Source organism: Haplochromis burtoni, unplaced genomic scaffold (genome assembly GCF_018398535.1).
Source record: "Haplochromis burtoni strain Fernald_Lab_line unplaced genomic scaffold, NCSU_Asbu1 Contig_110, whole genome shotgun sequence".
In the NCBI taxonomy this organism is placed as follows: domain Eukaryota; kingdom Metazoa; phylum Chordata; class Actinopteri; order Cichliformes; family Cichlidae; genus Haplochromis; species Haplochromis burtoni.
The window spans coordinates 805,362-829,156 of record NW_024582471.1 but is presented as its reverse complement, the minus strand read 5'-3'; the positions used below and the strand labels follow the sequence as shown (position 1 = coordinate 829,156).

The 23,795-nt window shown below is 40.2% G+C and overlaps 2 protein-coding genes across 2 annotated transcripts in view; both read left to right on the top strand.

Annotated features, from left to right (window-relative positions):
• Window positions 1-5,306, top strand: part of cntf (ciliary neurotrophic factor) — a 6,421-nt gene extending 1,115 nt beyond the window's left edge. Inside the window, exons 2-3 of the mRNA XM_005928245.3 lie at window positions 2,268-2,576; window positions 2,659-5,306. Coding sequence (XP_005928307.1) covers window positions 2,268-2,576; window positions 2,659-2,832 — 483 coding nt within the window. The 3' untranslated portion in view covers window positions 2,833-5,306. The remainder of the gene's footprint in view (window positions 1-2,267; window positions 2,577-2,658) is intronic.
• Window positions 5,307-23,157: 17,851 nt separating this feature from the next.
• The window catches only part of si:dkey-117m1.4 (serine/arginine repetitive matrix protein 1), a 22,418-nt gene continuing 21,780 nt past the window's right edge, over window positions 23,158-23,795 (top strand). Inside the window, exon 1 of the mRNA XM_005928244.2 lies at window positions 23,158-23,326. Coding sequence (XP_005928306.1) covers window positions 23,232-23,326 — 95 coding nt within the window. The 5' untranslated portion in view covers window positions 23,158-23,231. The remainder of the gene's footprint in view (window positions 23,327-23,795) is intronic.

The window sequence follows — 23,795 nt, the reverse complement described above, 5'->3', positions numbered from 1 at the left end:
AGAGAGTGTGTGTGTGTTTGAAATACAAGGAAATTATGTCTAGGACAGCAGGGGGTAGGAATGCAGAGCAGAGAAGGGGTGAAGTGTTTGGAATGACATAGGTGGGTGTTTTTGGCACACAGTCATCAATGCTTGGGCACAAAGCCTTCATCTCTTTTCCACCAGCTTGCCTCACTTTGCCAAAAGGTGTGAGAGCGACTGTTTATTACAACTTCTTGGTTTCCTGCCAGTTTGCCTTATCCATCCTTCCTTTCATGTGGCCTTGCTAGGAGCAAGGGAGTGGCCGGGCACACTGCTTCACTTCCATCCATGTGACTCCCTTTATCACCAATATCCAAATTTACCCCCTTTTCTCCTTTTTTTCCCCCCCCCCTCACGGTTTGCAGGTTACCTTCCAGTGAACATGTTATGTACGAGTTGGACTTGTCTTAGCTTGTCACACAGAAATTTGTGTATATTCATCTGCATTTTTGTTTTATACCACACCTGGAAAGCACTGACACTGAAACAGATCTTCTTCCAAATCTTTGGCACGCAAGTGTCAGTGAATCAAATGCACACTATTGAAGATTATTTTTTATCGTGTTATTGTCTCCAGGCACGCTGCCCCACTCTTTTGCATACTGGGTGGGAAAACCCAGGTTTGCAACATCAATTTCCTCTTGAAAACCACTTAAGCCATTTCCAGAGCTTATCAGAACTCCTAATACTCCATAAGTGCACTGTTTCTGGCTTTGAAAACACTTCTTGGTGTATCCATAACCGCCTGACTCACGCCAGGAGTAAATATAAATTTCCTTTGCTGACTTTCGAAGCACACAGGCCACATTCAGGCCGCTGTGTCAGGCTAGTTCTGACTTGCAGGGTTACACATTAATGCCTCAGCAGAATGGCAGAAAGATTTTTACAATTTTCTTTTCAAGGAGCCAAACCTTCTTGTAATTTTTTTTATTTTTTTTTAAAGGCAGTCTTAAGCAGATAACTTGCATTGCATGTCTAGGCATTTTGTTACTACTAGCCTGTCACAAAAGGTGATTCCCAAAGAGCTATTGGCTGAACACTCGGAACATCTTTGCACAGCGTGCAGTGTATCCTCACAATTTGACTGGACAAGTGGGGGAGAAAAGAAGAGGTATCAGGCCGAAAAGACTGTCTACAGTAGATGAACAGTAACTGAAAGTCATGTCCTTATGAAATACAAAACAGCTTAGCAAAGACCTGGCGCAGGACCTGAGAGATGCACCTAGCTCTTCAGCTGATCCACGTGCCATTTGTCAAAGCCTCCTCTGAAATGTTCTCAATGGAAAATTATGCAAGAACTTGACTTAAAATTAGTGACAACAGGTCTCATGAAGTGATGAGTCTGAATTTGTATTTTTTGGTAAAACTGTCAGTATTGTATTAAAGGTAATTGGGGAAAGGGGCACAACTCGGCCATTTGTGTGTTTTACAGATGGCCAAGTGTCTACAGCCATCTGCAAATCATGGTAGAGGCTCTGTTATGGTTCGGGGCCGCATATCAACCAGTGGTGTCGGAGATGTTGTCAAAGTCAATAGAATTATGAATGAAGAAAAGTAACAGCAGATTTTGATCCACTGTACCACAATACCTATGCTTTGTAGAAAGTGTCCAGTTGGCCTATTACAGCTTAACAATGATCCTAAACACACTGTCAATGCAGTAAAAGTATACCTGGATTAAAATACACACAGTCTCCTGAATCCTAACTGGAAGCTGGTTCCACAGAAGACGGGCCTGAAAGCTGAAGGCTCTGCCTCCCATTCTACTTTCAAATACTCAGGAACCACAAAGAAGCCTGCAGTCTGAGAGTGAAGTGCTTTAATGGGGTGATACCATGTCAGTGAGATAATATGGGGCCTGATTATTCAAGACCTTGCCATTGCTTCTATGGTGCGTCTGTTATTTTAACCTTTTACTTGTTTACTTAGTCCAGTTCCAGTAAAGACTTACTAAGTGAAAATTCCACTATAATGTGACAGCCTTTAGTAAATGATCCCAAGCAAATTCCTTTTGCATTAGGAGGAAGTCCCGGTTGCCTCATTGTCAGTGGTCCTCTGTAAAGGCCAAATTGCAGTTGAAAGTAATGTAATGACTTGCTGAAAACAGACCTCCACTTATACTACTTTCCAGTTTCTCCTTCTTCTATTTCTATCTCTCTCTCTGATTGATATTCTTTCAAAAAAAACCTCACTTTTGTTACAAAGTCTGACACGTTTGTCTTGTGTTTCTCTTTTTCTTCCCCAAGAGAAAGAAGGAGAACTTCACCGAGGATGTGACTGACCGTCGTCTGGTGTCTGTCCCTCCTCCTTCTTCCCAGCTGGATACCAGAGACAAACTCTGGCGCATCCACTCGGCGTTGCTACAATGCCAAAAGTTGCTAGAGAAAGCTGTTGCCAAAGAGGAGAAGGAGCTGGGTGGTGGGAAGAAGGGCGAGTATGAGAACAAGAGGAAGCTGGTGAAAGAAAGGTTGCCGCTGCTCATACTTAGCACTGGAGAACTCCTCAAAGCTGCTGAAGGCACGACTTCCCTGACTCCTAGTGTGGAGGGCTTGGAGGTAGGTCCTGAGGTGGTAAAGGTGAAAGTGTTGGACTGAAACTAAAGCATGGTTTACGGTTGTCTCCTCTTGTCATTGGCAGGTAGATGTCCCAACTGGTCTGCTTGACCTGAAGCTTTGGGTGTACCAGGTCTACAAAGAGGTCAACTACTGGAGCAAGACGGCTGCCAACACCTTGAAAGACCTGCCCTCGGTCATCGTCAAGGAAGGAGCAAGGACCACGCGGGCCAGGAACAGGAGAAGCACTCGGAGATGAGATGGAGATGTGGGAAGGGTTGATGAGGAAGGAAAAAGATTAGGGAGATAAATGGCGGAGATTGGTGAAGGTATTGAGAAGGTAGTTGCAGAGCAAGGGGTCCGGTCAACGTCAGGAACAAAGTAAAAGACGGGGAACAGAAATGGAAACAGCCAGCTGCAAGAGACCGATTACTACTGACAGGGAGATGAGAAAACTTGGTTACTGTTCATTCATATATGTATATGAATGAGAGAGAGGAAAACACCATGCTGTGACATTTATGGCAGAGTGTAGCACATCTCTATTCTTTCTTTCTTTCTTTCTTTCTTTCTTTCTTTCTTTCTTTCTTTCTTTCTTTCTTAGTTTAGGCTTACATGTCTCCTTTGATACAACTGAAACGATTTCCTTTGGATGCCCTGCAGCACACGAAACATGTGATCAGCAATGGGCACATTTAATTTATATTAGCTGTAAACACTGGGGCTATCATAACATGCAGATCATTTCTTGGAGATGTTGAGTGCATGAAAGAAAAAATATGTTAGCAGCACCCTCTAGTGTTTACATAGTGCAACTGCTTGGAGTCCTCCTTTTCTTTCTTAATTTCCTCTGATGTTAAGTATCTTAATTTAATATTACATTTGTGGGTTGTTGTTTTTTTTTTTTTAGCACTTAATTAGCAATGAAATAAATCAGTCTAACCTCATCAATGACTCGGGCTCTAAAGCAGGAGTATAGCATAAATGTTCTATACTCTTAAAAGCCAAAAGTTTGCAAACTCGTGCTATAAAAAGAAACAAGGCCTTAAAACCTTAATACAGATAATTTGAGGTGCAACTTTTATTTGTTTTAATGCAGAAGTAGCTGTTTTACATGATCTACATGCATCAGTTGTTCTTTACAACAGGCACATGGCTCTTTATGACTGTGTCTGCAGTCACATACACAGTAACTGGTTAAATTGATCACGTATCAGATAGTATCAGAGTCAGAAGCGATGCCCAAATCCTACCTTACCTGTCTGCCTAACCTGGATGAGGCTGCTAATTAAATTAGCCGAAGACTCAGATTGTCTTTAAAGATGTATGAAGGCTCGGGGTAAGAAACAGAGAAGATAAAGTAAATGGGATCCTTTATAGGGAAGTCTTGCCTAGATAGGCACTTATCCATAATGATGTGGAGGATAAATTAGACAGAAAGGCTGATGGAAGAGTTTTAGCAGGTATTTTACAAAAGCACTCTTTTTATTCTAACGACAAGGGCACCATTTATATTTCAACTTTTTATAAAGGTTTTCTTCGCTTGGCTCTGTGCTTGCTGTGTTTAGCATCTGTGAGCTGGTTAACTGACAGTAAACAAGACCGTGTGATGTTCGGGGCACCTCGACTGTTCACGGGCTTTTTTTCCAACTACATTTTTGCACCGGAAGGAGACCTAAATGCATTTGGTCATTTGAAATCTGATTAATTTCGGAGATGAAATGTTGCCCCTGAGAAAATGAGACTTACTCAACCTATTGGCTTCATCTGTTACCCGCACACCATACAGCACAAAATCATTCTGATTATCTGCTTTGGAGTTTCAGCAGTGTTTTTATGTGATTCACTGTTAATGAAATATGGCTGCTGTGTACGCTGTATGGGTTGGAGATGTAGTTTATGTTTCCTCTTGCTCATTACTCTGTCATTGCTGCTGCTGGAGCTCACAAGGCTGACTTTTCTTTTCATTTATTCTCTTGTCTTCCGTTCTCAGTTCTTTAAATTTTAGAGGTTTGGTTTGAAGTAGACCAAGAGCTGTTAGAGGTGTATCAAATTTGGCCAAAAACTAAAGAACGGGATGTAATTTAAAAGTTAGAGTCCAGTTTAAATAACGCAGTCCTTGCGAACAATTCTTTATAATCCAGTATAAAGAAACTGAGTAATTGCAAAAGCTGACTGCTGGCTTTTCACAGTGAAAGAAGGCTCTAGTTAAGGTTGGCGGCAATGACTGTGTGCCCTGTGCCTTGATATCTGAAAGGGAAATAGTCAGTTTAGGCAGCACATTTTAGAAAGTATTACACTGACTTCAAGATTCAATGGCTTCATATTTAAAACTTTTATTCTGTCTGTGCCGTTCCTAATAATCTGTCTGATATGGACTGACGTACCACTACATTTAGTCTTTCCTTTGCTAACATTTTCATGGAAAGCACCGTGGTTACATTCCTCGCACACCAATTGTTTTGTTTTTGTGTATTCTTAAGATTGACTGATTTTCGGTTTTACACTTTTATCAGTGTTTGATCTTTACAAATACAGTTTGTCACACCACAAGGCGCTGTCTTTCCTTTTTTTTTTTTTTTTTTACCTCTGGGGGAGACCAACTGAGCTACAGACAAATGGGTTAAAACACAAAGGGAGGATCGGGTTACCATCACGGCTTCATACACAGCAAACACACTGTAGCTATAGTGCATGCTGTAAAGATTGTAGTAATAAAGAATGTATGATTAATTCCAGAAAGTTGACTCTGTTCAGTTGCATAATGGTCAAAACAAGCACCGCTGTTTGAGTGGGGAGTCAAGGAGGCCGTTTCTATAAAACCATCCTGCAGGGAGCCATTCCCCGACTCTTTGTGAAGGGTTCACATGGACGCTGATCAGTGGCCATGAGAGTCTGTGTATGTGTCATGTAGTGGGACAGCTTTTAATCATTAATGCAGCTGTACTGTTTATGTGGTTGGAAGAAGTCACCTGGATGAGTGATGAAACGTTTTTTTCACACTGAACAACTTCCTGGGATTTCATTAGCTGGATTAATGCACATGCATTTAAACAATGTATGAGCAACTTCCTTTATCTCAGATGGTCTATGAAATGAATTGATGTACTCATCACTTTCTTTAATGTTATTGACATTTACATTTCTGGTCGGCCAACAGCAGCTGGGAAACAAGTTAGTTTGAACACACTGCTTTAACACTGTAAACAGAAAGTGACATATTAAAGGATGATAGGGAGGGCTGTAGTTAAGGGATACTTTCTTCATCTTTTAATAATGATTCTTTTCTTGATCTTGATTTCGGGTCTTGATTTGTCTAAAATATGATACGTCTAAAAAAATAAAACAGAAATAGTGAAATTCCAACAACACTTTCTGCAGACCATGTTGACATATTTAAATAACTTGTTTCAATGCAAACTCAATCTAAAATGCTAAACAAAATCCAGTGCTCTCTTAGAGTGCTGCATATATTCACAGGCCTACTTTTTCAACTATTTAGAACATTAAAAAAAAAAAAAAAGGCCAGATTTCCAGATGCTAAGATTTTCCCGGGGATTGAACAGAATCGACTGGATTAGAAGTGAGTACATCGCAGGGTCAGTTTAGGTCGAGGGATAAGTTAAAGAAATAATCCAGGGATGTTTGGACATTGACAAAGGATGTTGAAGATGGAGTTACCAGGTAGGAGAAAACGAGGATGACCTTGAAAAATATTTAGTGAACAAGGAGTCGCAGAGGGTTGGCGTGACGGGAGAGGATGTTGGGGATATGGTGAGATAGAAGCAGATGATCCGCTGTGGCGACCCCTAAAAGGAGCAGGAAGAAGAAGAAGAGTATGAATTTGGTGCCACTTCTATCAGGTACTAACAGGAAACTTCACACAGGCGCACCAAAAGTGCATCAGAGATTATAGAGATTATTCTTTGACTCTCAGTTTCTCTTGGATGGTCTGGTCAAAATTTGGAGTAAACAACAACATGAAAGCATGCATCCATCCTGCCTCATATCAATGGTCCAGGCTGGTGGGCTATTATTGCTGACCACGTCTGTCCTTTTATGGACAGAGTGTACTCATCTTCTCATTGCTATTTCTACAGGATAACACACCCTGTCAGAAAGCTCAGATCATCTCAGACTGGTTACCTGAACATGACAGTGAGTTCACTGTATTCAAAAGGCCCCCACTGTCAGATCAGATCTCGATCAAATAGCAGCTTTGGTGGAACAGAAGGTTCTCGTTATTGATACGCAGCTGAAAAATCTGCAGAAATTGTGTGATGCTATCATGTTAACATGGACCAAAAACTCTGAGGACTCTGAATGTCCAGCATCTTGTTTAATCTATACCGTGACGAGTTAGGGTGGTTCTGAAGGCAAAAAGGACGTCCCGCCTGGTACTAGCAGGGTCTACCTTTGATAAAATGGATGCTGACTGTACATCATCTAAACAGTAAGTCTCAAAAAGCCCGAAGTGAAATCCCAGGGGAGGAACTGTCTGACAGATGAGTCAAAGTTTGCCTCACCAGGTTTGTTACCATGATCTCTTTCAGGTTTGCACCAATGTCTTACAAGTTTGCCAAAAGCAGCCTCCAGAAGTCTCTGCTGAGCCTTGTGCCTGAGTATGTCAAACATAACAACCCAGGATTATGTGTAAGAACACTATAATCTGGAGTTTGCCAGTGCTCGGTTAATTAGTGATTCTAAATTGGTCGTGCGTAAGCATGAGCTTCTCAGTGTGTTAGCCCTGTATTGGACTGGCAGCCTTTCCAAGATGGTGTCACATGCTGTGGGCTCCAGCAACGCCCTCCCACAACCCTAACTGGATAGGTGGTCAGGAGTGTGGATGGATGGATGTCTTTATTTCTTTTTACACTGAGTTTACATAGAATGAAATGATGCATAAAATACATTTTCCATACCATTTATTTCAATTTGAGTTACAGTAAACTCACATCATTTACACTATTTTATGTCTAAAAGAGGCTTTAAACAGCTTAATAGAAACCAGACCTCCTCACAGTGGGAGTTTGAATGAAAATTTACAGTACCAGTCGGACAACAGGAACTCTAATTTGACAAACTCAGTACTGTTTAGCTCCCAGTTAGGGCCGCCATGACTGCTTTACAGCAGTTGCATCATTTTGTTTATAGTTTGGTGTAAAAACTACATTTTTTTTTTTAAAGTTACTGATCGGATTTGTGAGGGTGTGTGTGGGCTGCAGTAAATTGATCTTGGCTAAAATTTCAGTTATTTCTTTTATTCGTGCTACTTAACAACAGATTGGTGCACACATGTTGGTGATGAGCAGTGTGTGTGTGTGTGTGTGTGTGTGTGCAAGAAGACAACGAAGAAAATGTCTGCTATTTTGCATTTTGAATGTGAACATTATTAGCGAGATTTTCGGTGCGTGTGTGTGTCGATGTTTGACTGTGAGAAAAAACAGGACGTGCGTTTGAGCAAAAGGGTGTGTTTTTGTTTATATGTGTTTATGCATATGTGCATGTGTGTGTGTATGTGTTCATCTGCTCGTTTGTGTGTGTGTGGTTGTTAGGGAAGGAGTGGCAGCCAGGATGCCTGTGGAAGGGGTGTGTGTGCGTGTGTGTGCATGTGTGTGCATATGCATATGTGTGTGTGTGCAGAAAGCAAGGGAGAAAGTATGTGCCTGTGTTAGAGTGTGTGGTTGGTGTCGTGTGTGCTAGTGTTCCCATTAGATCTGTGTGCCTGTCCGTGTCCGTGTGTGTGTGTGTGTGTGAGTGTGTGTGTGTGTGTTAGTGTGTGTTGTGATGTGTGTGTGTGTGTACAGGGAGAAATAGAATGAGTCTTAAAGAGAAGTGGTCTGTGTGTGTGTGTGTGTGTGTGTGTGTGTGTGTCTGTACTTGTGCGCATGTCTGTGTGTACTTGCACATCCGTGTGCATTTGGGTGTATGTGTGTCTGAGAGAGACAGTGAGATGAAAAAAGAGAAGGGGAGAGGGCAGGAGAGAGAGAGAGAGAGGCAAGTGTGTGTGTGTGTGTGTGCGTGTGTGTGTGAGAGAGAGAGAGCAAGAGACACAGACAGGGAGACAGACAGAGAGACAGAGAGGGAGGGGAGAGACAGAATGTGTGTATGGGTGTGTGCTTGTGAATGTGTGTGCAGTAGTGTGTGTATGCCTGTGTGTGTGCAGTTGTGTATGTGTGTGTGGCTATGTGTGAGTGAGAGAAGCAGAGCAAGAGAGGGAATGTGTGTGTGTTTATGTGAGAGAGTGAGTGAGTGACTGAGTGAGTGAGTGAGCGAGTGAGTGAGTGTGGATATGTACGTGTGCGTGCATGTGTGTGTGTGTGTGTGTGTGTGTGTGAGACAGAAAAAGTGGGGGAGGGGTGTATAAGGGAGACGTGTACATGTGTGTGTTTGTGTGTAAGGAAAGAGGGAATGTGTGTGTGTGTGTGTGTGTGTGTGTGTGTGTGTGTGTGTGTGTGGGTGTGTGTGAGTCTGGTGTGATGTGTGCTCTGCATGTGTGTGTTGTGTGTCTGTGTGTGTGTGTGTGTGTGTGTGCATGTGTATGTGTGTGTGTCTGACAGAGACGGAGGGGGAGGGGTGTGTGCGGGGAGAGCTAGGAGCAAGCTCTGCAAATGGTGTTTGTGTGTCTGTGTGTGTCTGCATGTGAGTGTGTGTGTGTGTGTGTGTGTTACAGCAGCACAATATGTGCCTGTGCTGAATGAAAGGGAAATGAATGCAGTGTGTGTGCTGTGGAAGAGGGTGTGTGTCCTTTATTGGAGCTGTGTGTGTGTGTGTGTGTCTGTGTGTAGTTTATAAGGGCTGTATAACTGTGTGTTGCTGTACATGTGCACAGCTTGCACGTGGTTGTGAATGTTTGTCTTTAGTAAGGATTGTGTAGCTGTGTGTGTCAGCGTGAGTACATATGTGTGTGCTCGCATGTTTGTGTGTACGTGAACACACGCACACTTATTGGAGGTATTGGTGCGGGTGATGAAGTGTTCATGATAGTGTGCACACGCAAACAGAGCAGAATTACAATTAAACCCAACTCATTCAGCAGCTCCCAGATCTCCATACATTTCCTCTCACATCCTTCTTCTTCTTCTTATCTTATCTCAGCTCTGCATCATCTTCTAGCCTCTTGATGACTGTTAAATCCTCCCGTGTGTCTCAGGAATTATACTCTAACTGTGCGGGATCTTCATCACTGTCTGTAAATACTGGGAAGTGGCACTTTTCATTTTTTCTAGAACAAACTTTTATAGTAAGTCTGCTTTAAAAATTTTTTTTCATCAGTGTTCACCGGAGGTGCTCGTGCAGGTTAACAGGCGCAGAGGAGACGCAGCTGGCTTGTTTGTGTTAACTTCTCATATTTGTTAAATTTGTTTGTGATGTCAGCTTTGGTTCTGTACGGCAATTGTGGATAAGGGATCATGTATTATCAGCTGATTAGCCCACAGTGCCAACTCGTGGAGCAAATACAGCCTAATTTCATCTCAACTAAAGCTATTGGCTAATAACATTTTATTTTTTTGCGAAAAGACGTTTAACTACACACCCAATTCCTGACATGTCCACTCATCCATCCATCCACTCATCTTCTGCTGCTTATCCAAGTGAAAACACCTTAACTAGGAGGTGCATATGACATATCTTGGTCAAACTCAGACTACCTTAACTGCCTCCTTTTGATGTGGAGTGGGAGCCCAGCCACCCTTTGGAGGAACCTCATTTCTGTTGCTTGTATCCATGAGCTCATGAGAATAGGTGAGAGTGGGAATGTAGACTGACTGGTAACACTGGATTTTTACTTCTGTGTTAAATCTACACTGTGGGTATGTTGACACTGTGAACCCTCCTGAAACCCTACACCTGAACTTCCCTAGAGGTGCAACCGCATGTCGCCGATAAAGGCGGTGAGCCCAGTTGCTGAGCTTTTGCAGACATGTGACCATTAAAAACATGACATTAACTCATTTTGGGCCTCAGTCAGTCACGCAGGCCTGCAGACTGGTCAGCAACCCTCTTGCAACCACCTGTTGCTAGAAAAAACGTGTGTCCTCCAACTGTTTGGCAAAATGCTCCTTGTGATTGCTTTGGTTGTCAGCATGTTGCAGTTTAAATGAAAGTGATGGTGTTGTCTACAGCCCCTCACCAGCTACTCTCTGAGCTGTAGTGAAACTGTGAAAAGTGTGACACAAGATGGGAATGGAAACCGTTTGCCTTTAAAGTAAAAGTTGCACTTTTTCAAACACATTAGCTGCAGCACTTGGACATAGTCCTCTCCATTTCCAATTGACGTTGCATTCATTTCAAAGTTTACTACCAGTCGGCTAAAAGTTAGCTAGTACTTGCAGACAAACATAAAAAAGGCAGTTGAAATCTGGTAGCAACCAATGCCAACACTAGGTGGTTTCTAATGCAGCACCTTTCAAACAATTTCCCCCCACCTCCATCAACCACTCCAACCAGCCAGGGAATACATGCTTCCCTAGCAACCGGTGGTTGTATCACATCCAGTATGACCCCAGAAACCATACATTTAAAAATACCTCTCAATTTTCACACACTGTAAAGAAAGTAAATCGAAGAAACGGCGCAGCATGTTTCATTGGGCTTATCTATTCAAGGACATGAAGTATTTTATCCTGTAATTACAAAAAAAAATATCTGTGAATTCACAGACAGTGTCTCTGTTCTTTACTGTGTAAAAAAGTTAAATTCTATTTTAAATATTGGGGGGTAAGGAAACTAATACTAACAATAAAAAAAGATTTTGATCTTAGCTTCTTACTTTGTCATATGACAGGTCATGGATTAGCTCTTTGTGAAAAATAAGAGAGTAAAAGTGAAAAAAAAGAGGTAAAGATCAGAAATTATTCTTTGAAATTTTCACATTTTCTAAAGACATCAACTGGGCCAGATTGGACCGGTTGATGGGCTGGTTCAGGGCCACGGGCCTTGTGTTTGACACCCTTGGATTAGGCTTCTTGTTAAACAGCTGCAGCTGATGACAGTACCAACTATTTCAGATTAAATCATGCTTTTCAATAAACTATGCAAAGGGAAAATTCATTTTGAAATCATCAATTCCTGTACATTCCTTAGATTTTTACTTCCCATATTTAATGCTTTTCCTTCCTTGTCTCTCGTCAGGTTCACATGTTCTCAATCAACTGAATTCGCTAATGTTAGCACCAGGCTAAGCGGTCACATGAAAGTGGTTTTGACCTTGATAAAGCAACCCAGGGTTCATCCACCTAGCTTCGAGCATGTTCATTAACGGGTGGTTTTGGCAGTATGTGGCCAGTCACTGGGAGCAACACATCTGATTTTAAATCCATCCGCCATTTTCTTAGAAAAACATGATGAGGTTACACACATAATACAGATTGAAAGCAACACAGCTGCTGCAAACAAACAAACCAATGGTATGAATGCCTGTAACAGGAAAAGCACTGTGCAGTAGTATAGTATTAAGAGTGCTATATGAATGTGTGAGTGCTTTAAGTGCTTTGCTCAGTAAGACTGCAAAAGAGCCGCTTTATTAATAAATTGTAAAAAATCTGAAGCTAACAAAGAGAGCTGTTGAAAACGCTAACTGTGCAAGTTAACAGAATATCAGTGCTCAGGAGAATTATTCCATTAAGTCAAATGTTTAGATGTGCTGTAGATGTTTCAGGTTTTGTTCTCTGAGCTGCAGTCTTGGCAGAGTGAGAGAAAAGAGGCTTATTCTACATGAAAACTTAATATAAACATGGATTTAGGATCATATATGAATGCTTATAGAACAATAAAAAGGTGGAACCCCCTGCTGCCTGCTCAATGAATCTGAGGGGCCCTCCAGAAATGATGATGCTATTTTCTGGAAAATTGCTTGTTTAGGAGGTGATGTCATACCTGTTGATCTCTAATCTCAAGCAATCTGCTCCAGAGTAGGTTAGGTCTACAGGGTAAGTTACCATGGTGATGTTTGGCATATGTAAGAAGTGAACAGCCTTTAGCTTTAACCCCAAGTTAAGAGTGAAGTTACATGGATATTCCCAAATCGTGCTCTATAAAACAGGAATCAGCTTCCTTTTGTGTTTATAGACAGTGCAAACATCCAGCCATTCCTTGTTTTTTTCCCAGTGATTTCCTACTGGAGGTTATGTCCCCAGTTCTGAGTTGATAATGTTTGTACTCTAATTTGATCTTTTTTTTGTGCCTGAATTTTTGGCATGATTTTTGCTTACTCCCTGCCACAATGTGTTTGAACCTTGAACTTAAACAAAGTGGTGGGCTTTTGAATTTCAGTCACATGAAACCTCAAAAACAAAACAATCAAAGCACTGGACATCAAAACAACAGAGTTTTCAGTCTCTAGCAGAGACGAGTTTTCATTTTGCAAGCAACCAAGGATCTTCACACAGCATGGGGGTAATAAATTGCCAGTGTGCTTGTACAACTTACAAACGGGCATTTTAAGTATTCAAAAATTAAGCTACTTGGCTCAGACCACTGGGGAATTTGTATGCAGGACTAACTTTTCCCCTCCTATTTAGCTAGGCTATCATGATATGTTTTCCACAAGAAAGGGGCGATATGGCAGTAATAGTGCCGACGCAGACCACATACAGTCAGCTCTATGATTGGCAAGAGACCCAAAACACCAACAACAAGGCAAAGAAGCAGACAAGCTCCCGTTCACACATGTAATATATTGAAGGGGGCTTATTAAGCGGATAAATTAAGTGATTAAAAACAATGCATCCCATGGCACAGGTGCACTCATAGAGGATATTATATTTGTATCATCAGCATGAAAGCCCATGTCGGTACAGAGTTTAATCAGTATTGATTATCTTTTAGATGCAAATATAATATTAAATTATAAAAATAACAGCTGAATGCAAATCCCATCTAACACAAACCACCAAAGCTCAGCGGGGTTTATAGAAATGAACTGTTAACTGTCTCAGCTTAAAACAGGCAATCTTCCTCATCAGGCACTATGCAAATCACCACGCATACGGCTAACGACTAGTTTAGCACTCTGAGTTAGGGGGTAGTTTACTTTGGAACTTTCAGTTTGTCTTCACTGGTGTTGAAGTAAGTCATGGTTACTTAGCATGATGATGGATAGAAGGCCATAACCGCACCGTCTCCAGTAGCAACTGCTGCACTGTAACGTAACATCAGTTTAATAAACTCACAAATTAAAAACAAAAAACCTGTTACACAATCGACCATGTGGCTGAAACAGATTCAGAGATGACTGACCACTTTATTAGGTACACCTCTTCACCTGCACCTTAATGCAAAAATCTAAGTGTTTGTGTGTGTGCACATGGCAGCAGCTTAATGCATTTAGTCATGTAGAGATGGTCAAGACGACCTGCTGGACTGAGCATCAGAATGAGGCGGAGAGGTCATTTAAGTGGTGCCAGACGGGCTGGTCTGAGTATCTCAGAAACTGCTGATCCCCTGGGATTTTCCCACACAACCATCTCTTGGGTTTACAGAGAATGGTCTGAAAAAGAGAAAATATCCAGTGAGTGGCAGTCCTCTGGGTGATTTTATTTTTATTTATTTTTTGTCAGTGGTCAGAAGAGAATGGCCAGACTGCTTCAAGTTGATAGCATGGCAACAGTAATTCAATTAACCTCTCATGACAACCAAAATATCCTGAAGAATATCAGAGAATGCACTTCATATCAAACTTTGAAGATGATGTTCTACAGCAGCAGAAGATCACACCAGGTGCAACTCTTGTCAACATTTCTGTTTTACTGTAGGGCCTTTACCTTACAATATAAAGCACCTTAAGGGGAGCTAAATTGAACTGAATTAAGAACAGGAAGCTGAGGCTACAATTCACACAAAAAAATCTATGAGGAATGTTTCCAGTACCTTGTTAAACACTATCATGAATTCTTCAAGTGTCCATTTATTTGTTAAGAAAGTTGATTCGTGTCATGCCATATTTAGTCATATCTTTCATACTGTGTTGCATACTCACTGTCACACTTTACTTTAGCTTCTCTGTTGATTCAGTGATCTACGTTTTCTTTAACCTCCTAAGACCTGAACTCTTCCACGGCATGCATTTTTAATTTCTCTTTGATATTTGGGCATATTGGGGCCGGATGAATTTTTTTTTTAACCTTATTTTTGTTTTTAAGAAAAATAAGAGCCACATATGAGAATATTCATTTAAAATTTTGATAGAACAGTAGCAGCATAATGTCCTCATAAGTGGAAATCAGGCCCTTGTAGAGCAAAATTGAGTATTTTGATCTAAATGAGGTCCTGGAGGTTAAATCAAACACCAGTTTAACAGATACAAATCCAGATAAACCCAGACAGCACCTAAAAGGTATGCAAAATATGTTTTTTTAATTGAATTAAAATTATAAGACATCTGTGTGAATGTGCGAATGAATGTGAGTGTGAATGGTTGTCCGTCCCTGTGTGTTGGCCCTGCGACAGACTGGCGACCTGTCCAGGGTGTACCCCGCCTCTCGCCCTATGACAGCTGGGATAGGCTCCAGCGCCCCCCGCGACCCTGAAAAGGATGAGCGGAAGCGAATGGATGGATGGATGGATCTTTCACTCATATAAGTTTACACCACATATGCATGACTCTACAGCTTTCATGAACCATATGAAATAAAATATCAAATAACAAAGCTTTATATATACAGCTTTCTCATTTGGCTTGTCTCTACCTCCAAGTGTCCCCATTTACACTTTTACTGCCAAGCATCTGCACATTATTCTTTTCACTAAAACTGCATTTACTTGATTTGTGCTTCTGAGATTTGCAGTTATCTCTTTACATCTAGCTGACCTCTTTTTGTTGAACTAAGCCAGAAGCTTGAACCCTTTCCTCAGCTCCCCTCCTTGTGTCACCATCCCTCCCACCTACAATACTACAAGAAGAACCATGAGGATTTCTGGTAGCAGACATGTCAAAATATGAAACATCCTTGTTTCAGAGCCACATTTTAAAGCGATGTTACTTTAGTATACTGCCACTTTTAAATACAGACGGAGCAGTTATTTGCAGTGTCCTGCTCCCACCAGGATGTGTACATTTCACCTGTGTGTCTTGTGTGTCACAAGGGAAAAGACTTCCGTAGTGAGCAGTGCAGGATGCCCGACTAGACTTGGCTCAAATGCATAAATCAGCATCATTAATATTCCATTAAATTTTCATATATTTAATGAAAACATAATTTAAGAGCTAGGTCTGATCTCCTTCCTTTTTACATGTTTAAGCTGGTGTTTGGCAAAAATGGAGGATCATCCACAAAGTCTTCCTCAATGTTTTTCTATTGCTGAGTTAAAAAGACAATTACAAGACTTAAAATTTTACTTTACACATTCTCGTATCCAAAGAAATTGACATACATTCCTTAGCAGATCTTTTTTAGGTAAATACAACAATAAATATGACATGTTAACAAAAATCCAAAATGCAGAAGAAATGCATGAAAAACTAAGTACATGATTACTGCTTTTACAAGAATTAAGAGTGTGCGCATAGCATGATCTTATGATCATAGAGAATTAAGTGTTGATGTCCATTAGTATACAAAGGGTTATAAATCCATTTGTAAACAATTTAAAGTTCAACATTTTGCAGTAGGAATGATTATCTAAAAGTTGAAAAAACACTTAAGACAGTTGCCAGTCTTCCCAGGAACGAATATCCCAGTAAATTCACCCCAAGTACAAAGCGTACAATGTTCAGAGAAACTGCAAAAACTGCAAAAAAAACCAAACAAAAAACCTCTCAGACTCTACAGGGAGTGCAGAATTATTAGGCAAGTTGTATTTTTGAGGAATAATTTTATTATTGAACAACAACCATGTTCTCAATGAACCCAAAAAACTCATTAATATCAAAGCTGAATGTTTTTGGAAGTAGTTTTTAGTTTGTTTTTAGTTTTAGCTATTTTAGGGGGATATCTGTGTGTGCAGGTGACTATTACTGTGCATAATTATTAGGCAACTTAACAAAAAACAAATATATACCCATTTCAATTATTTATTTTTACCAGTGACACCAATATAACATCTCCACATTCACAAATATACATTTCTGACATTCAAAAACAAAACAAAAACAAATCAGCGACCAATATAGCCACCTTTCTTTGCAAGGACACTCAAAAGCCTGCCATCCATGGATTCTGTCAGTGTTTTGATCTGTTCACCATCAACATTGCGTGCAGCAGCAACCACAGCCTCCCAGACACTGTTCAGAGAGGTGTACTGTTTTCCCTCCTTGTAAATCTCACATTTGATGATGGACCACAGGTTCTCAATGGGGTTCAGATCAGGTGAACAAGGTGGCCATGTCATTAGTTTTTCTTCTTTTATACCCTTTCTTGCCAGCCACGCTGTGGAGTACTTGGACGCGTGTGATGGAGCATTGTCCTGCATGAAAATCATGTTTTTCTTGAAGGATGCAGACTTCTTCCTGTACCACTGCTTGAAGAAGGTGTCTTCCAGAAACTGGCAGTAGGACTGGGAGTTGAGCTTGACTCCATCCTCAACCCGAAAAGGCCCCACAAGCTCATCTTTGATGATACCAGCCCAAACCAGTACTCCACCTCCACCTTGCTGGCGTCTGAGTCGGACTGGAGCTCTCTGCCCTTTACCAATCCAGCCACGGGCCCATCCATCTGGCCCATCAAGACTCACTCTCATTTCATCAGTCCATAAAACCTTAGAAAAACCAGTCTTGAGATATTTCTTGGCCCAGTCTTGACGTTTCAGCTTGTGTGTCTTGTTCAGTGGTGGTCGTCTTTCAGCCTTTCTTACCTTGGCCATGTCTCTGAGTATTGCACACCTTGTGCTTTTGGGCACTCCAGTGATGTTGCAGCTCTGAAATATGGCCAAACTGGTGGCAAGTGGCATCTTGGCAGCTGCACGCTTGACTTTTCTCAGTTCATGGGCAGTTATTTTGCGCCTTGGTTTTTCCACACGCTTCTTGCGACCCTGTTGACTATTTTGAATGAAACGCTTGATTGTTCGATGATCACGCTTCAGAAGCTTTGCAATTTTGAGACTGCTGCATCCCTCTGCAAGATATCTCACTATTTTTGACTTTTCTGAGCCTGTCAAGTCCTTCTTTTGACCCATTTTGCCAAAGGAAAGGACGTTGCCTAATAATTATGCACACCTGATATAGGGTGTTGATGTCATTAGACCACACCCCTTCTCATTACAGAGATGCACATCACCTAATATGCTTAATTGGTAGTAGGCTTTCGAGCCTATACAGCTTGGAGTAAGACAACATGCATGAAGAGGATGATGTGGACAAAATACTCATTTGCCTAATAATTCTGCACTCCCTGTATGCTCAGATTCTATAGTTAGCATGTTAAAGTTAATGGCAGTACATTAGAAAAAGGCTGTGTCAGTACAGCTTGGGCTTGCAAAGATGCATCTGAACAAATAACGTCAAGACTTCTGGAACAATGTGCTTTGGACAGACCAGACCAAGGTGGAGATGTTTGGTCAGAATGCACAGCACCACGTTTGGAGAAAACTAAAAACATCATATCACCATATACATCTCATATCAACCGTAAAGTGGTGGAAGGATGATAATTTGGGCTTGTTTTAGGCACCTTGCAGTCACTGAGTCAACCATAAATTCCTCTGTATACTAAAACATTCTAGAGTCAGATGAGAGGCCATCTGTCCCACAGCTAAAGCTTGGTCCAAACTGGATCATGACACAGGACAATGATCCCAAACATAGCAGCAAAGCATTGAGGCAAGTGATGCAGTCAAAATTCAGATCTCAGCCTGACTGAGGTGACTGATAGGCTTCATCTACACCTATCCCAACTATTTTTAAGGAAGTCTGGATTGTTTTAAATCCTGAGGTTATCCTGGATATAGTTTTGACTGTTGTTTGTGATTAAGGTCAGTGGGTTGTGTTGTTCCTGTGTATATTGTTTTTCGATTTTGTTATGATGTGCACATCTCTGTGGTAGAGCTGTAATGCCATCTGGTGGGTCTGGAGTCTGTTTTTGTGACAGCATTTATTGTGTTATATGTTAGAAATCCAGCTTTTCTTTTGTATGTTGTATGTTTTCTCTCCCAAATTTAGTGATGGCTTTTTGGGTGTGTTGCATTACAAACAGTCTGACCTGTTGTCTTTAAGGGACACCCATAAACCTGAGGGTGTTGTTATTTTACAGTGGTTTGTCTCACTTTAGTTTTCTGAGTGGGTAATTAGTAGTAGAACTCTAATTTTTATTGCATAATTGCGGCTGCCTTTTATAGTTCTATTTAATTTCCTCAGAGAGCTAAATAGCATAGCTTTTAAACTTTTTTAACATTGACCATTATGTGTTGGTGGTGGTGAAGAGGTTGGTTAAAATACCTGCCTTATTGTAGAGTCCAGATGATGCATGCAGATCTTTCTTCTATATTAGAGAATAAAAATAATTATTTGTGAATTCATACACTCATCACATCTCGTTTAAGTACTCTGGTCTAATTGGACCTATTAAATGGCCAAGCACATGAGATAAACTGTATCGGTTTGCTAATTGATTACTGCTATATATCGCGGAGAGAGCTTCAAAGTAGGAGAAGCTGCTAGTTTTAAAGGTACATTCCCATTGAAGAGTTGTTTATTTAATATCTTCAGTTTTCTTAACATAGAAATTCTTGGATAAATAAACATTGCTGTAGTTTGTTTTACAGACACACGTCAGTCTCAGTTATGCACTTGCCAAGGCTCATGACTGCATCTTGCACAACTGTGACGCAATCATAATAAAATCTGTCTACAGACAGACAAAAATCTAAACACCCGCCAAAGTACTCAAAACAGCCTTTGTGGCAGTCTCTGCTAGAGTATGTAATCCCAGGACCACAGTTTGGAGCGATGACACATACACAGACACACAAACTCAGAGTTGCAGAGCGAAAGCACAACCGTCTAATCTGCCATTGAAGCAGTTAGACTGAATCAACACCGGCTTCGTGTTCAAAGCCTTCATCACAAGCAGCTCTTTGCCTCTCCGCTCTGTGTCCTCCAGGTGAGGTTAGGTGTCAGGAGCTGCTTAAAGACAAACATGTCCATAACAAAGGTTAACAGTAATGTCATGTCACGCAAGATGCGTTTTTGCGATCTGCTGCAGAAGAAGATGAACAAATGCGAATACGAAGAATGGCTCACGTGAAATAATTTGAGCACATCCTCTTTTCCTCTTGGGGTGTGGCAGTGCCAGGTAGGTTTTCCCACAGATTTTTCACAGTTCCCTCCTCCATTTTCATGCTGAGTTTTCAATCACAGGACAAAAAGCATTTGCTTTTGCTTTGGCTTTATTTTCTGAGAAAAATATTCTCCAAATATTCTCCAAATTCCTCTCTAACTGTTATCGCTCACAAATTTACTTGGAACAAGACATGAGGTGGCACACGTTTCATTTCATGTACCCAGTGAGTGGTTTCAGTAGGTGATGATAGCTCATTGTGGTAGTTAGAAGGGAAAAATTGTGTTTTTATGTCTGTCTTGATTGAATTGATGAGACATATGATGAAGAGCAATAAATTAAAAAAGGCTTAACAGCTAACCTCAATGGACTGAGATAGGCCTATGTTAGGAAATGTTGCACAAAAACCTATTTATATTGCTTTAAATCATTGAGAATAGAAAAACAGCATCGTATTAGTCAAAAATCAGGTCACAAAACTCTTTTTAAAACTTACAAGCTTTCTCTTTGTCCCTTTTTATTTCATCTACCAGATGTGCTGATATTTTTGCATACCCACAACTGATGCAAATCACACTGACAGTTCGTTGTGCAGTTTTGGAAAATATCTTCACAGCTCCAAAATAATGATTGCTGCTCACCCTGTGAACTTTGCTAGTGCTTATGGCAGGCAAAAATAATCCACATTAATACTTTGGTCCACCACATGGGTCTAAATGCCAATTAATTAACTATTAAAATGAGCTAGAATATTGAATTATTCTCTATAATAATATGAAATCAGAGGTTTTAATATTTAATTTGTTATTATCTGTATGATTAAGGGTGGGTCAACCAGTAAAGACTGCTGTGGGACACTGAAGCACAGAGATTAGCCTGTAAAATACTGACAACACAATAAGCTCATAAATGGTAAAACAAGCAAATAATCATAATTTTTAAAAAGTCGACAAGAAAGCAAAGAAAAGCTACCTTGTTGTCAACGAGCATCATATGCACAGTATGTTACAAAGACAAAAATAATGAGGAATAGTTTTACACTTATTTTGTTTGATTGGGCTCAGTTGAATGGACCTCTGAGTTTACTATCACCATGCCGTTTCCATCTATCAGGCAATCCCTCCCCCATGTATGCTTGAAAGGAAGTAACGGGTGATCTGGCATCAGAATACAACGATCCTCATAAAGACTTAAGATAATAACATAATCCATATTATTGATCTTATTGAGCAACATGTATGAATGTTATAAAACCTTTTTCTTCCATTTTACTTACTTACTATTTGGCGCATTAATAAATTGTTTCAATAGCTACAGCTCTGTTTCTGAAAAAAAGAAGACATTTTGTAAAATGTAAATAATAAACAAATCAACCAAAAGCTGTTTTTAAATGGAAAAACATTAAATAAAGTGTTGATACTGAGACTATGAAAGTTTGCATCAGTGGACACAGTGAGGGTGTGGTGTACCATTAATTATAAATAGTACATACAATTTTTTGAGCAACATATGCTGTCATCTATTAAAAGTGTGGTAAAATGGTCTGCAGTCCAGATGGGTCACCCAGTGAAAACATCTGGAATGTTATAACGTGGAAAAGAGAAGTTAGTCCCACAACTATTAAACAACTAAGATAAATATAAATCAAACGCTTGGAATTTGTTGCTAAAAGAGTTGATGCAACACAACATGCCACTGTTCAAACTTTTAAAAATGAGTTTCTAGCATCATGGATCCATCCATACATTTTTGTTAATTTTTAACCATTGGGCACGGAGAAAGGAGGGATTCTCTCAGATATCATAGGGAGTAAAGCAGGACACACCTCGGAGAGGTCTTGAATCCATCAGACTGTAAAGGTTTGACATTTTTTAAAGTGATTTAAAATGTGCTGCATTATGTTTTTATTTAGTTTGCACAGAAATGAAAGCTGTCTTTGTCTACATCTTGCCTCTTCATCTGTTATTGAGACAGCACTAATACTTTAAATGAATGTCACACAGGACAAAAATTGCATCTTTGATCAAATTTGTCCAAAATATTAATATAAAATATTAATAAAAGAAGCTCAAGAAAACTGAGAACCAATAAAAATGTTGTTTATTTAGTTTTCAGATGGTTCATTTACAGTGGAATACAGATTATGTTAATATAACAGCACACATTTTAGCAGTACTTAAAGTGCTATCTGCTAATCAAGCTATGAGTCTTACACAGTAATGTGTCTCTGTGTTGCAATAGCTATGCAATGTCCATGTAATTATCAGTGTTGTAATAACTCAGTTCAAATATATGCTATTTGGTTGTTATTTTGAAAGAAATCATGTTAAATTGAAATGGATGACTCCTTCTTCAATTATTTACCTAATTATGACTGACTCGCAGCATTGTGTTTCCATTATTTATGAACTTTGTGGACAATGTATTGTTTTATTATGATGTGAAGGTCGTCCAACAGAAATCAGAGTAAAGGAAGTATCCAAACATCTATCTATATATATTAGATTTATATTACTTTCCCCCAAATATACTAAATATATAATTATTAATTATTTTACACAGGATGTATACATGGTGGTTTGTCAAATAAATAAATAAATAAATAAATAAATAAATAAATAAATAAATAAGTAAATGCATAGATACAGAAGCCAAGTTAAAAATTTAGTTGAATGCCAAAGCATGGATTCAGAGATGATGGTGTGTGAAACCCCAGCAGACAAGATGGGATTATATCATAATAAATTCTTAGCAATCACCCTTTTTTCTGCTGAGATTATAGCATTATTGTCCTAATAATTATATTTAATACTTTCTTTATAAATATAATAAATACCACTTAAATTTTAAAGGTCATATTATTATTGTTGTTATTATTATTATTCGTAATAGTAGTAGTAGCATTATTATTAATCCATTCAGAAGTTGGTCACTTTGCGGTATAGCTTCTTTTGTAAACCCGTAGATAAAAAGGGAGTGTAAAAGTGAGTAAAACAGTCTTATAAGTATGTTGTATTTTCTTTGTTTGAATAAATAACATGAAACTATATTTTTCTTTTAATTTATTTTGCAATTCTCTCGTTTCAAGAGCTAATCACGCTTCTGAGAAACGGTCTACTTTTTCATCTGCTTGCTGGGCGCATCCATTTTCCCGTAGGGGTGGCCCACATCATCCTATTTAGTGAGCGATACGATATTTAACATTTTCTTGTTGTGAGGAAATTTAAACACTAATTTAGTGAAGTCGTGTCTTGGTGCGATGTTTGCCGACTGGGGAGCCGTGACAGACCACAGCAGGTCGTGTTTTAGCATCCGTCGCACCCCTTCACCGAGTTGCTATGGGAGCGTCTGGAATAACCTTGGTGTGAGCCAGTTGAGAGGCTGGAGAAGAGAGCGAGAGGCTGAACGGTGAGGCGGCCGAAGATCAGCGATTGCTGGCGTGAACATGGCGGAGACTGTACGCTCACTCTTCGAGTACCGGGACCCGCACAGCCTGGATAGCGACGGAGAGGGAGTGAAACCAGCACCAGCACCACGGGGGTGAGAGAGCCCGTTAACTATGAAATACAGGCTTTTAATAGTTTAAAAAAGAAACTGCTTTAACATACTGTTTTCCTACCCGTGACAGCTAGAGTCGGGTGGGTGTGTGCGCGCATGTACGCGTGAGGGTGTTTTGATGCAAGTAAAGTTACAATTACAGTTCATTCGTCGAGTTTGTCAGTGAGTGAACGTCCACTTGAGAGAAATTACACGAGAAACTCGCGTGTTTGTTTCGTTGTTACCTTGTTTTTTCCACCGTTAATTCCACCTTACAAAGCGGCTCCAAAAAGGGGTGTGCGCGCGTGCGTGAGCGAGCGTGCGACTGTTGTGTCTGACAGTGAATTTACCCACTGAAGAAGCTGTGTGTGTGTGTGTGTGTGTGTGTGTGTGCGATAAGTGACAGAGTGAAGAATAATTAGCACAGACACACAGTTTCAGCTACAGTAACAACGCATGCACCACACACTTG